Genomic DNA, 14,668 nt, shown 5'->3' on the forward strand with positions numbered 1-14,668 from the left:
CAATCTCCTTGAAGACTATGGTACTAGTAAATGAACAATGAAGCATACGGTGAACACGCTGCAGCTATTTGGACTGAACAATATTGGACTCGGTTCTGAGGCTACCAATGCGGACTACAGAGTAATTGCAGTTCACCTAGAATGGAATTTGATTTTCCTTATTGGGGATGACAGAACACTGATGGCATATGACATGAGCCGCAGAAAAGTTCATGTCCTCTCTGCTTGGGTCGTCCGCTATCCTAAAAGTACCTAGAGTATTTATTTGAATGGACCTCACTATCTACCTTATGTTCCCTTGTTTATGGAGTCATTGACAGAGCAGTAAATGTGTATATGTTGTATTTTTTTGTTAGGACAAGTCTTTGTTCAAGTAGGGAGATGTTTTGAGTCTATATATAGTCCAATTTTGGTATAGTAACTAATTCAATGGTATGTTAAATATTATTAATTCTACTGCTTTACATTGTGCATGTTTTGGAGTCTCTGTGCTTTTGAACGATTTTCATGCAATGGGTATGGGAGAAAGAAGAGGGGTTCCATGCTGCATTAGCTGCCAAGCTGATCAAGGAGTGCCAATCAGAAGGAGCGGAGCACATCTACCTCGTTTTAGTTACATAAGTCTGTAGAGAGCAGAACCTTTATTATGCTATATATGTACCGCCTGTGTTAATTCATCAGTTGACACAGTTGTTATGTTAGTGTCGAGCACTATTATTATAACAAGTACTCTTCGTTGTGGACATGATGAATGATGCGTAATGATTATATCTGAATGATGTGTGTTGAGAAAGTTATTAAGGCCTAGCTGAATTAGTAAATACATTATAAAAACCGGATGCAATTCTATCACCGTCGGATATTAGGGCCGTTGTATGTTTTGTCATCACCGCCGTACCACTCGCCTTCGGTGAAGCAGACGGCCATCACCACCACTATTCGTCTGATGCGGCAGGGGCTAATAGTGCATCACCGCCGAATCGTTTAGTAACCCGACACCGACTAAAGGATCATCATGGGTGGATCGTACTGCAACGCGACGGTGACCATGCCCTATGACCAGACGGTTCATACGCTGAAGCGACGATGATGTTCGCCTCGACACAAGTGGGTCACGCTCCAATGCGATGGAATAAGGATCTGATCACGGACGGATCATAAGCCAAGCGACGGTGTCAACGGCTGTGGGTATGCATTGATCCGTGACTGCTCTCCCAGCAGTCGCTCGGTGTAGGGCGGCTCCATGGCACGGGCGATTGCTCTCCTAGTGTGGCTAGGAGGAGGGTGCGGGACGACCGCCTCCATGGTTGCAACCAGGGGCCATCACCTTCTCGATGACTCTCCGGGGGGGATGGCTGATGAGCTCGTACCTCGGGTGGCCTCACAAATATGCACGAGTGTTTGGTTTCCCGGTTTAATGGGTGACGAACCCACTAACATTTGTATCGGTCGGTTCAGTCGGTTCACGTGACGAGCTGGCTCGATCTTATGGTTAGCGGTTTATTGGACGACGTGGCCCGATCCTCTTGTACGTTTTTTGATGCACAATTCCTCGAGCACTCGGTTTTTGGTTTAATGGGTGAGAGACCCGCTAACATTTGTATCGGACAGTTCACGTGATGGGTCGGCTCGATCCTACAGCTAGCGGGTTATTGGACGACGTGGCCTGATCCATGGGTCCACTTTTTTATGCAGGATTCCTACATTATTTTATTATAGAGAAGATTTGTAAGGTGCAGTGGAGCCTGTTGAAGCCAATGACGAGCTTTTAGGACATCCGCAGTAGGTGACTCATAAGCTAGCTCTATTTTTTTTTTCATATTTTAACATAAGAGAAAGAAATGATAACTCTTAATCAAGAGTTAGGATCATATATATATTCCAAGAATACGTGGGAGTGTAATGCGGATCTAATCATGCTATGAGCTATTGCTAAAGCTAACATTATTGAGGAGGTTGACTTGGAACTCATATCTAACTTTTACTGTTGCGGTGCGGATACCCTTAGACTGTGTCCTCGACCTCCAACGGAGTACCTGTATGTGAGACCTATGAGTATCCTTTCTTCGAAAGACTTATTTATAGAAATGGTTTATTTTTAGTTTTTTTTGTTGGAGAAGATAAAAATATAGGAAAAAGTCTACTCCACCCCCTCAACTATGGAAGATGGTCTACATAACCCCCTCAACTATGAAACCGTCTGTTTTACCCCCTGAACTTTCCAAAATCGTCTAATTTACCCCCTGGGCGGTTTTCAGGGCGGCTGTGCTACAGTAACGACGGGTTGCTACAGTAACAGCGTGTTTGCTACAGTGTCGTCTGTTTTGAATTTCCTTTTTTTTGTTTATTTTCGTTGAATTTTTGAAAAATCATAGTAAATCATAGAAAAATCGTAAAATGAAAAATCTAATTTTATTGGACTCCACATGAGTAGATCTACACAGTGAATATATAATACGGTATGTTTTAGTACAAATTTTTTTTGTAGCTTTAGATTAATTGGAAAATCCAATTTTGTCTGTAATTAATTAGAATTTATCTATAACTAAGTTATACATAGTCCAATGAGTACGAAATTTTTACTATAGTTCAAGCATACAATAATTAGCGTACCATAAAAATTTCACCACAATTGGACCATAGAAGCTGCAGCTATGAATTATTCCAATTAATTACAGACAAAATTGGATTTTCCAATTAATCTAAAGCTACAAAAAAAATTTGTACTAAAATATACCGTATTATATATTCACTGTGTAGATCTACTCATGTGGAGTCCAATAAAATTAGATTTTTCATTTTACGATTTTTCTATGATTTACTATGATTTTTCAAAAATTCAACGAAAATAAACAAAAAAAAAAGAAATTCAAAACTGGCGACACTGTAGCAAACCCGCTGTTACTGTAGCAACCCACCGTTACTGTAGCAAAACCGCCCTGAAAAACCGCCCAGGGGGGTAAATTAGACGGTTTTGGAAAGTTCAGGGGGTAAAACAGACGGTTTCATAGTTGAGGGGGTTATGTAGACCATCTTCCATAGTTGAGGGGGTAGAGTAGACTTTTTCCTAAAAATATATATTAAATTTTTTTAGCTGTAGTGCTAAATGAAGTTATTTTGTGACGTTGCCGGAGACAGTTGCGAGCTAGGAGGGCGGTTGGGGCGGGCAACCGGGCAAGGGCCAAAATGGTGGCTCTCGCGCTTCGAGGTGATGCGACCTGGCGTCCTGGCCTGGGCTGTTTGTTTGAGGCAAGTGGCGAGAGCGGCGGTGCCGAGTGGCCGCCGCAGCAGCGAATCGTCGCAGCAGGCCAAAACCGGTCCACTTTTATTACTGCTCGTCTAGTGCAGTGCAAAGCAAAACCAGCGGCGCAGTGAGGGCATGTTTGGATAAAGACCGATTCTGAAATGTTTGGACCGGACACCTGTATATAATCTTTCTGTAATTTATTTGATTGACATCCTGAGAAATCTGCCTACTACAAATTGCCTATGAGTAGGAGTAGGAAATCAACTGCCTGGGCTCCAATCCAACTTCCCTGGACCTGGTCACCCTACAAAAAGCCACGTGAAACATATCAACCAAACGCTGCCCCGTTCCTCTGTCTACCTCCAGGACGTCAACCAAACAAGACAGCACATGCAGGGTCCTATCCAAACATGCCTGAGTGACAAAAGGCCACAGCCACAGCCACAGCCTTCGCGCGCAAAACTTTCTTCCCCCGCCCGTTTCCCTCTCTGCCGCCGCCGCACAACTGCACAAGAAGGTAGCCCCTGCCTGCGGCATGGCGACGCTCTCCCTCGCGGCCTCCTCCGCGGCCCGGCGCCCGGCACTGCTGCCGCCGAGGCTGCTGGCGGCGAGGGCGATGGCGTCGTCGCTCTTCGGCCACGTCGAGCCGGCGCCCAAGGACCCCATCCTCGGCGTCACCGAGGCTTTCCTCGCCGACCCCTCGCCCGACAAAGTCAACGTCGGCGTCGTACGTAATCTGCTCCGCTCCGCTCCGCGAACCTCTGATCTTCTCTTCTCTTCTCCCCCCGCGGTCGATCGCTGTCGTGCGGAATCTTGCTTTCTAGCTTTGTCCTCCGTTCCTGAATCCTGATGAACCGGACGGGTGCTCTTCTGCCGCAGGGCGCCTACCGGGACGACAACGGCCAGCCCGTCGTGCTCAGCTGCGTACGCGAGGCCGAGCGCCGGATCGCGGGCAACCTCAACATGTGAGACATCTCCCCTCCTCCTTCGCGACCGGTCCCCCTGCATTACTTTCTTCTCCCCATTTCCATGCGATCCGGCGAAAATGACATCTTTGGAATGATGCTGCGTGTTGCTCGATCCATCCACCGCGTAGCTTAGCTTCAGCTTACTTATTAGTATTAGATTAGATTTTTGCACTGCCCCGCTTCCCCCCTTACCGTGAAATTGATTTTTGCTCATCCTAGGCATGCTAATGCTAAGCAGTCTTCAGGTATAGTAATGTAAGGATGCCGTGGGTTCTGACCATTATATCCGCTAAATTTGCAATTCAGGGAGTACCTTCCGATGGGAGGCAGTATCAAGATGATTGAAGAGTCACTGAAGCTGGCGTACGGAGAGGATTCTGGCTTCATCAAAGATAAGAGGATAGCAGCGGTGCAGGCTCTTTCAGACACTGGTGCCTGCCGTCTCTTTGCTGATTTCCAGAAGCGTTTTTTGCCTGATTCGCAGATCTATATACCAACACCAACGTGGTCCAAGTGAGTTGACACCTTGCTGTGACACCAAATGTTATTTTGTTTACTTCACAGGAAAAAAAAAGGAATGAAGTAGTAGGGCTATGGAGATGAGTGTGCACTGCACTCCCTTGCAATTCGTTTGGTGAAGAGTTAATCTCAACTTATGTTTACCTGCTGTGTACCTATGGACTATGGTAGCCAACTAGCCATCCAGGATTCTTTACAGAGTTAACATTGACCTTTCATTGTGACTTTATATTGGCTTATAATGTGGGGACTTCTCCAGCCATCACAATATTTGGAGGGATGCTCAAGTGCCACAGAAGACATTCACATACTACCATCCAGAGTCAAGAGGGCTTGATTTTTCAGGATTGATGAATGACATCAAGGTGGTTCATTTCTTTAACATTTTAACACGTTCAATATTGTTTCTTTTTGTTCTTCCATTCTTGCTGCTTCCCGTATGTATTAAGCTTTTTATGGATTCATTCTTAAATCTCGTGTCCTACCAGCTACAAATTTAGCTCCGCTTGTTACTTTGGTAGCAATTTGTATTCTCCATTGTGCATTTATAGTTCTCTTGGTACAATACAGATACCCAGTCAGTTTAAATTTGGAAATGGAACCCTGAGAGACTATTTTCTGCTCAGTGAATCCGTTCTGTTCTGCTGAGTGCTGAGAATGTCTGAAATTCCTTTTGTTTATGTTTTTTCTGTCATCTGCAGAATGCTCCAGACGGTTCATTCTTTTTGCTTCATGCATGTGCTCATAATCCTACTGGTGTAGATCCTACAGAGGAACAATGGAGAGAAATATCCCATCAGTTCAAGGTAAGGGGAACTGAACTGGGGAACAGAAAAGTTACAGCATTTCCTGTGAACTCGTACAAGCCACACCTATCAAATTTCACTCTTGTTCCTCTATAGGTGAAGAAACATTTTCCATTCTTTGACATGGCATACCAAGGGTTTGCCAGTGGTGATCCAGAGAGAGATGCCAAGGCAATCCGAATTTTCCTTGAAGATGGACACCAAATTGGATGTGCTCAGTCATACGCAAAGAATATGGGACTTTATGGACAGAGAGCAGGATGCCTGAGGTATTTAGTTGACCAGTGCCTTAGCTATTGTTTACATATAGCATTGTCACCTGCTGTACTTCTTAGTATACCGACATGCGTGATTTTTTGAAATGACATGTGGCTAGTTTTCTAATATAACAGCTGTTGGATTTCTTAGTATTCTTCATTGGGGTTTTCTATGCTTCTGAGAGAAAGAGTTGTTGGATTTCTTACGATATAGAGCATTCTAAAAAAGGGGGAAGGGGGGGGGGGGGGGGGGCAGACTTAGACTTAATGAAAGACTTGTTTTTTTTTCCAATTTGAGTGCACCTTATTGCATTCTCTCTGTAGCTAAGTGGATGATATTTAATATAATTGGTGCTCCATTGTTTAAACTTTTGGTCAAATAGTGTCTATTGTGTGATTACTTTTAGTTTTTAGATAATGGTAGTACACTAATCACTATAATGTGTGCTTGTTACCAATATTGCAGTATTCTGTGTGAGGATGAGATGCAAGCAGTTGCTGTCAAGAGCCAACTGCAACAGATCGCGAGACCAATGTACAGCAACCCACCTGTTCATGGTGCACTGGTTGTTTCTATAATCCTCAATGATCCAGAATTGAAGGGTTTATGGTTAAAAGAAGTCAAGGTAAATTGTGAATCCTACATAAGTACTTAATGTGCTTAAATGGCTAGATGGTTAAATCTATTGTTAGTGAATACAGAAGAATTTTATCAACACCCTACTGATTGTTTCAGGGTATGGCTGATCGTATCATTGGCATGCGGAAGGCACTTAAGGAAAATCTTGAAAAGCTAGGTTCACCTTTGTCATGGGATCATATCACTAATCAGGTAATACAACTATGAGAAATCACTTCCATGTTTCTGAAATCTGAATATAGTTATTGATATTTAGAGTAGCATGTATATTCTCCAGTTTACAACAGTGACCAGCAGCTGGTTATCCCAAGGCTGAGGTTATCTTGTTTGTATCATAATGTCGTTGGAGTTCAGTTTGGTGCGTGGTTTGGATTAGTAAATAAAAAAAAAATACAAGGCCCTTTGAGCTGGCCAACCTTGGGACTAACAGTTGGGAATAGATAATGACAAACAAGGGCATCTAGTGTCTTTTTTACTTAATGCTTTGAACACAGATAAGTCTGAGATACACCCCTTTGATCATTGATTTTTATAGTGACATCTAGCAGAATGTGTGGCAATTGTGATGATATGTAAGTATTTTTTTTAGAATGAAGAGGAATCCATTACTGCTATTTTCATGAAGCAAAAATTGTTCATTCATATTAGCTATCAAAATGTTTAGTTCGATATTCTAGGAAAGAAGTACAATGGAAGGACTATATCCAAACTTTTGAAGTTCCAAACGAAGAGCCGGTACATCAGCCAATCATATTTTGAACTAACCAGGACCAATCTCATCATGTGTTTCTGAATTTGCTGATACCTTTACTGGATAGCAATAGATCTCCTTGCAACATGTCTTTTCCCGTGCCACTGCATTTTGTTTTAGTACCCTTTTTTATTAGGTCAGACTCAATTTACGGCTTGTGTGGCCGTGGTGAATTTGTATCTGAATAAAGGGTACGCGTCTTTGTATAGATCGGAATGTTCTGCTACAGTGGGATGACACCTGAACAAGTTGACCGCTTAACAAATGAATACCACATTTACATGACACGCAATGGGAGGATAAGGTACACTTCCTGATTTTTTTTTTTTACATCACGTTGATTCATTGATCTGTTTCTTCATACCTTCCGAAGAATGAATCTAACTTCATTCCCGTGCCAATTTCAGCATGGCTGGTGTAACAACAGGAAATGTTGCTTACTTGGCAAATGCGATTCATGAGGTTACCAAACCAAACTGAGTTACGGTCCCTACCTTTGGCCGATGAAATGGGGCTTTGAAGTGCCTTTTTTTTTCTTTCCTGACATAATAACATGGTGGTCCTGGAGAAATAAGTTCAGCCTACTGGTCCCACATGCATGGAGACCCAGAGATGTAAAACTTCAGTTTTGAGAGCTACATGCTGATCCTGTTCCTTCTATTTTCTGTCTCCCGGTCTTGTCATGACAATTGTTACACCAGCTGCAAAAGGCTATATAGCATAATGTAAAACTTCAGTTTTGAGAGCTATATACAGATCCTGTTTCTTCTAGTTTCTGTTTTCTGGTCTTGTCATGACAATTGTTTCACCAGCTTCAGAAGGCTGTAGCATAATGTAAAACTTCAGTTTTGAGAGCTATATACAGATCCTGTTTCTTCTAGTTTCTGTTTTCCGGTCTTGTCATGACAATTGTTTCACCAGCAGCAGAAGGCTGTAGCATAATGTAAAACTTCAGTTTTGAGAGCTACATACTGATCCTGTTTCTTCTACTTTCTGTTTTCCGGACTTTCATGACAATTGTTACACCAGCTGCAAAAGGCTGTAGCATAATTTATAGTGCGAAATTTAAGAACTGATTTGTCCAGCGTTTCAGTTTACTTTGAAGATTAGAGTTGTAAATTAAGGCGTGCCTGCTAAGCGAATCTGCATTTTTCGTTATGTTATTGACAAACTTCATATTTAGTCGAAACATTTAAATTAGCATTGATTGGGTGGGCATGATTGGGGCTGTAGAACATCGCCCAAGCGAGGCTCAAATCAAATCATTAAAACTCTGCACATATATCAATAAAAAACCTAAATTAGCTTTGGTTGGGGTCAACATTTATATTTACATTAGCTTTGGATTGGGTGTACATTTAAACTATGCTCAGATCAATCAAAAAATTTATTTAGCTTTGGTTGGGGTGCGCCAGGCTTGGGCTGTAGTGCAACGCCCAAGCGACACTCGAGAGGCCCAGTAGCAAGCTACTGTTGCGACCTCTCCCCCACAAAAAATAAATTTAATATCGAAGTGGGCACATGGCCCACATATCAGATATTAAACTGATAAGAACAGATACTACACTTGATCTTAGCCAAAAGGCCGAGAAAGGTATGAACACCAACTGGGCACCCTCGCCTTCTTTTGTAGAGCGCCTCGCGCCCCTCCGCGGCTCAGCAGGCGATGTGGGACTAACAGCTGCGCCGCCTCTACTAGCCCCGTGGGCGCGGCGCGCTTGTTTGGGCCCAATGCTAATTTCCCGTTTGCGGCTGACATGTTCAGCCCTCCTATGCCGGCCCAGGTTTGTAGTCTCATGGGCCGTTTCTGTAAAAGGGCCCATGCCTGACGAACTGAGGGTGCGTGCATGTCGCAAGCAGACTGTCTCTCACGGTCACGGCCTCCTATACTGCTTTTTTTTCTTTCTCGGGAAAAAAAAAGGAGAGCTTGCCTCAAGATGACAGCAGTACAGCACTACTGAACTGAGGTCAAGTTACTGCAACTGGCAATGAGAACTTAGAACTGACGGTATAGAGTGTACCATTTTTCCAGCAATTTTCTGGTGGAAATATTACCAAATTGTGGATTGAAAACTCTGTAGATCTCAACGTAGCTAAAATTGTTTATACCTATCACAGTGAAAGTGTTTGTTGGAGAAATTAAACCACCTCCATGAATATTTCGAACATGTCACGGCACGATGACCGGCTTATGGGTGGCAGATGCAATGTAAAAACAAAGCTAGGGGGTAAAACTATAGCTTTGAACTTGATGGATCATGCGACAAAATAACCATCATGGCCACCCCAGCTCCATGTTCTCTTTCCAAGTAGAACTACATCCAGGATATACATGTTTTGTACAATTTTACCGTTTTTCTGTTTCTTTTCGCTCCAACCAGACCGACAGCAGCTGTCATCTGGGACCAGATAGCTCAATTGGCTCTATTATGAAGGACGACGAATCATGTGGGTCCTCGTGTCTTATAGAGAAACTGTAAGGTACGCCATAAGGAAGAGGTTCCCTATTCAACTCAACGCTGCTTTCCGCCAGCGTGACGTTTGCTTCAAGAGCGTGCAGAACTTCTGACATCTTAGGCCGCAGTATAGGGTTCGTCTGTGTACATTGGATGATCACATCGACTGAACATTCCAGCTCGAGAATATCAAATGAATCTCTGAGATCCCTGTCGACCAGCTTATCCAGTTTCTTTTCCTCCTTTAGCTCCCTAACCTGAAGAGGAACACAGGTGTCAAATCTGTGCAGCGTGGGGTTGAAATACAGTAAATAGTACGTAAATAAGTGCACAGAAGTTTACCCAATCTAGAATCATGCCTTTCTGAGACTGGCCATGTCCATTGCTCAAGGTTTTAGGACCAGTAATCAGTTCCAACAGGAGAATACCAAACCCATAAACATCAGTCTTCTCTGAGGACTGTCCAGTTGAGAGATACTCAGGAGCAATATGCCCAATAGTGCCCCGAACTGCAGTAGTAACATGTGATTCCTGACGGTCAAGAAGTTTTGCCAATCCAAAATCCCCAACGATTGCTTCAAAACTTTGATCAAGCAATATGTTTGCAGCTTTGACATCCCTGTGAATGATCTTAGGATTGCATTGTTCATGAAGGTAGAGTAACCCCCTGGCAGCGCCAAGAGCAATCCGCATGCGTTTACTCCAATCAAGAGATGGTTTTCCATTACGGTAATCTGAAAATTGCAACCCCATATATTACAAAGTGATAAGGATATATAAACAGATGATATGACCGTGGCAAAGAACCAACCAAAACACATAGTATTAGGCAAAATATTTACAAGGAATGCGAAGGACTTGCACAGAATGCCAATTGTAGACTTAAATAACATTGAAATGTTGTAGACAATTGAGTTACCTCTCAAGCGGTCAGCAACACTGCCATTTGGCATGTATGGATATACAAGCAACCGTTCTTTCGAGGTCATGCAAAATCCATACAGACGCAAGAGATTCCTGTGCACAGCGAGGCCAATCAACTCAACTTCTGTTTGAAATTGGACTTCACCGGTAACATCAGGATCTTTCAATCTCTTCACTGCCACTAAAGTTCCATTTCTCAAACAGCCTTTATACACAATGCCAAAACCTCCTTGACCTAATATATTCTTCGAATTAAAATTGTCCGTTGCACTTTGCAGGTCATGAAATGAGAAATGCTTCACGTGACCCAATTCAAATTCTAGATCTTGATCTACAAACAAACAAAAACGTCAAATCATGTATATTTAACCTGTAAAGAGAGCATACTACATAGGCTTGGATAATTACCAGCAGAAGCAAAAGGCAAGCGCCATCTGCAATAACTTAGCCAATACACGAACAACAAAACTAATATTGTGGAACAGGTGACACTTAAAGAAATTGCCAGAGCTAATTGATGATGGTTCTTGGCCTTTTGGACCTGTCTCGACATTGTCCCTGCCATTAATGTACAGTTAAGTTCCAGCTTCTAAAGAATAGATATGTAAAAGATATGCCATCTGGGAAAACAACTACCATTAGTCATTGCTGTCAGATCCGAACAACCATGTACAATTGAGGAATTGCAAAGGAACCGATTTCCCTGCAAGACTGAGAAACAAAATAAACAGTTATCCTTCAGTGAAATGTCAAAACTATCAGAAAAGAATGTTCATGCTTAGTCTCAGTTTAAGCAATGTAATAAGAGAACTTTAGTGTCAGAAAGGTGGGGAGCAAATAATCATTCATTGCAACTGACAAAAGATTTTGGATGAGAAAATGGAGTAAGACAGTACTCCATCAATTTCAAAAGTATATGGTCTATAGAATTTGTAATCTTACTTTGACATATAAGGCGCACATGCAAATTACCCTTTCTCTCCTTTCCCTTATTTATTCTCACCCCCTCTCTTCAACATTTTCTAATAAACAACCCACAAATTGTTCCATACATTATTCCCCAGAAATTAACATCATGGATACCATGGTCATCTCCTTGTGTCCTCTGTGTTCATGGTCTCTCTAATCTAGGTGCTTGACCAAAATATGCTTAAAAAGAAATGGAGTAAGAGAAATAAGAGCTTATACATACACCCCCAACAGTTACCTGTAATCATGTGCATAGATTTTTGGAACTGGGCCACTTAAATTGTTGAACTGATAAGTCACTGAAACATATCACCTTGTCAGTTTAAAGCCAAATAGCCAATAGTTACAACTCAATTATGTGAAAAAGAGAATCAGAAAGAAACATACAGGAATGTGAGACCTGGAAGCCTAGCAACATCTGCCGGAATTGACCCAGACAAGTTATTCCTATCAAGGCGTCTGAGAGATCGACAAAGCAACAGTTTTAATACAAAATACATGTTGTAAACTTAAGAAACATTTTTTAAATAAACTCACAGATAATTTAGTCGAGTCAATTGCCCCAATGAACTTGGGATATCACCAATGAACTCGTTACTAGAAAGGTCAAGAGCATTCAGATTGATCAGCTTCCCTATCTCTGGAGGAATTTCACCTGATATTCTGTTGTTCTGTAGTGACCTGAATCAAACCAACAATAAGGTCAGCTATTGAACACAGGTACTATCTCATTTCACAAGGATGGATAGTAGTCATAGTTAGTGAAATCCAACAGGAAATACGACACAAGTCCAGAATTGAGAAGGAAATCATGAAATAGCCAATGTTCTTAACTTTTAAGATGGGTGAATGATGCAGCATTATTTTCAAGTTGGATGATCAATCACACAGAAGGGCGGGCCTGGTGCAAGCGGTAGAGTCTTACCGCCTGTGACCGGAAGGTCCCGGGTTCGAGTTGCGGTCTCCTCGCATTGCACAAGCGAGGGTAAGGCTTGCCACTGACACCCTTCCCCAGACCCCGCACAGAGCGGGAGATCTCTGCACTGGGTACGCCCTTGATGATCAATCACACAAAACCAAGAAGAGACTTCTGCTTATGCTTCCTCATTTGGGAGCTAACCACTGACCTAAGCAAACATTTCGTGGTAAACAGATTTGTGAGGTGAAGCCGTGAAGGTTCTAGATCCACTATGCCAGTGTAGCACAATATATGGATAAACCAACAGTCCCTGGTTATATAAGTGTTATAATAAAGGAACGCTATAATTGAAATTAGGAGGAAAAATAGTTAGCTTTGTGTAACTTAATTCAACAAACCACCGAATGTTAGGTAAGGAAAATTAAAAGACAAATCATCTTCTCTACAAAAATTTGAAACCTATCTATTATGATAAATCAAACCGAGCAATTACACAAACAAATCGGTCGGATTCAGAAAACAACACATATATACTTAGGAGCTATGACACACAGCATCAGGTGTGTATACAAATGGGCATTCTGTGTTCAAGAAGCCATAGAAGGTCTAGAACACCCCGATGGAAACTCTCCTAATTAACATTGTCAATGGTAGGATAGTGGGTTCTATTTGCTTCCATATGATTCCAAAAGGAACTGGGGACACCCAAACCTGCCTTGTTAGCAATAAAAAGTTACAAAAGAAGAGTCATGAGGAAACAGGCTGTGGTTTTGGTGTGCATGGACCATGGTCTCTTATATTTGTAGACTATCATATTTTGCTTTGTTGTTGTCCTGACTTTGGAAGGTTGATGATCCAGGCTTATAAGTGGTACACGGGTCCTACGTAGGATTTCCATTCAAAATAATGATAAACCAAGAGTGTTATTGCAATGTTCCTTCACTGCTCTGCAATACTGCAAGTGACATGATAGCGAATACATCTATCAGTGTTGGACTAAACTAGGAGCTGGGCGAACTGAACAGACCAAACATCACATTCATCTTTCCTAGTGTCAATTCTTTTCTACAAAAATTTGAAACATCACAATCATCCCATTCTTCAACCAGTTCAACTCGAATGCATGCCTATTTTACAGTGCTGTGAACGTGAGGCACGCGATGTTACTACTATGGTAGAGTTGTTGGGGATTAAACAAACAAGAAGCAACCGAAATGGAAAGGTAGGTTCGTCATCCTGAAACGCTCACATTGTCTGGAGGTGGCTGAGGTTCCCGATGCTCGGCGACAGCGTCCCGGACAAGCCGTTGTTGGCCATCTGGCTGCAGCTCCGGTACGAAACGAAACAAAGCACTGTCATTGACCCGCAACAAACAGCCAACGATGGGAAAAAGGGTCCGGGATCAGAGATGGGGGAGAGAGAGGTCACTCACAGCGAGACGACGAACTTGTCCGGGGAGCAGGCGACCATGGACCAGGTGCAGGGGTCGACGGAGTAGATGTCCCAGTGGGCCATGACCCCCCTCTCGTCCCGCAGCCGGCTCTTAACCGCCATGAGCGCCGCCACTGCACAACACAAGCCAAGCAAAACCGCGCCTAGAGCATCAGAAACCCCAAGTCACCAAACCCTAAACCCCCTGGAAAACCCAGCCACGGCAAGCGCGCGCGCGCACCTTCGTAGTTGACCCCCTTGGGCGAGAGCGGCGGGTCCCCGGCCTCCACGCCAGGCGGCAGCAGCGGCTAGCATCCACGCCGCGACGGCGGCGGCGGCGAGGGGAGGGAGCCGCGGTGCTGCCGCCATAGCGAGCGGGGGGAAGGGAGACTGGGAAAGCGAAGCGTAGCGCGAGCGCGAGCGGAGGCGGCGGCGAGGGCGTGGGTGGTGGTGGTGGCCATGGTATATTACCCGGCTCCGGCTGGGGCGTATCGAGTCCAGTGCAGTGACGCGACGGACACCGCTGCGTAGATTTTAGAGTGGGGTTTAATTAAGGCGAGAGAGTGGAGTAGATTAAGAGGAGGGGCAGGCGGGTGATTAAGGGCAGTCCCAATAGTGCATTGATGATGGTTTCTATCCTCATTAAATGACTTGCCACGTAGGCAAAATGTTGATATGACAACGTAATTAATGAAGAAAGAGAGCAAAAATCATAGAAATGGTTTCTTCATGAAGAAACCAGGTCTACTCTTGACCCAATGCACCAAGAAACCATGAAATC

The 14,668-nt window shown here is 43.3% G+C and overlaps 1 protein-coding gene, 1 non-coding gene and 1 pseudogene across 2 annotated transcripts; 1 reads left to right on the forward strand and 2 right to left on the reverse strand.

Moving 5' to 3' along the window:
- Positions 1 to 3,670: 3,670 nt before the first annotated feature.
- LOC136476136 (aspartate aminotransferase, mitochondrial-like) lies at positions 3,671 to 8,155 on the forward strand. Its single transcript, XM_066473855.1, has 10 exons — positions 3,671 to 3,974; positions 4,127 to 4,212; positions 4,522 to 4,728; positions 4,994 to 5,099; positions 5,436 to 5,540; positions 5,637 to 5,809; positions 6,264 to 6,423; positions 6,534 to 6,629; positions 7,398 to 7,492; positions 7,596 to 8,155. Exons 1-10 carry the CDS (start codon positions 3,783 to 3,785, stop codon positions 7,666 to 7,668), a joined length of 1,293 nt encoding a protein of 430 aa, XP_066329952.1. The 5' UTR covers positions 3,671 to 3,782; the 3' UTR covers positions 7,669 to 8,155.
- A 434-nt stretch (positions 8,156 to 8,589) lies between these two features.
- LOC136478618 (U2 spliceosomal RNA) lies at positions 8,590 to 8,786 on the reverse strand. The gene has a single exon (XR_010764340.1). It is a non-coding gene; the product is annotated as a U2 spliceosomal RNA (small nuclear RNA).
- A 503-nt stretch (positions 8,787 to 9,289) lies between these two features.
- On the reverse strand, positions 9,290 to 14,481 carry LOC136476138 (probable LRR receptor-like serine/threonine-protein kinase At5g45780; annotated as a pseudogene).
- Between the last annotated feature and the right edge of the window lie 187 nt (positions 14,482 to 14,668).

Source organism: Miscanthus floridulus, chromosome 8 (genome assembly GCF_019320115.1).
Source record: "Miscanthus floridulus cultivar M001 chromosome 8, ASM1932011v1, whole genome shotgun sequence".
NCBI classification, from domain to species: domain Eukaryota; kingdom Viridiplantae; phylum Streptophyta; class Magnoliopsida; order Poales; family Poaceae; genus Miscanthus; species Miscanthus floridulus.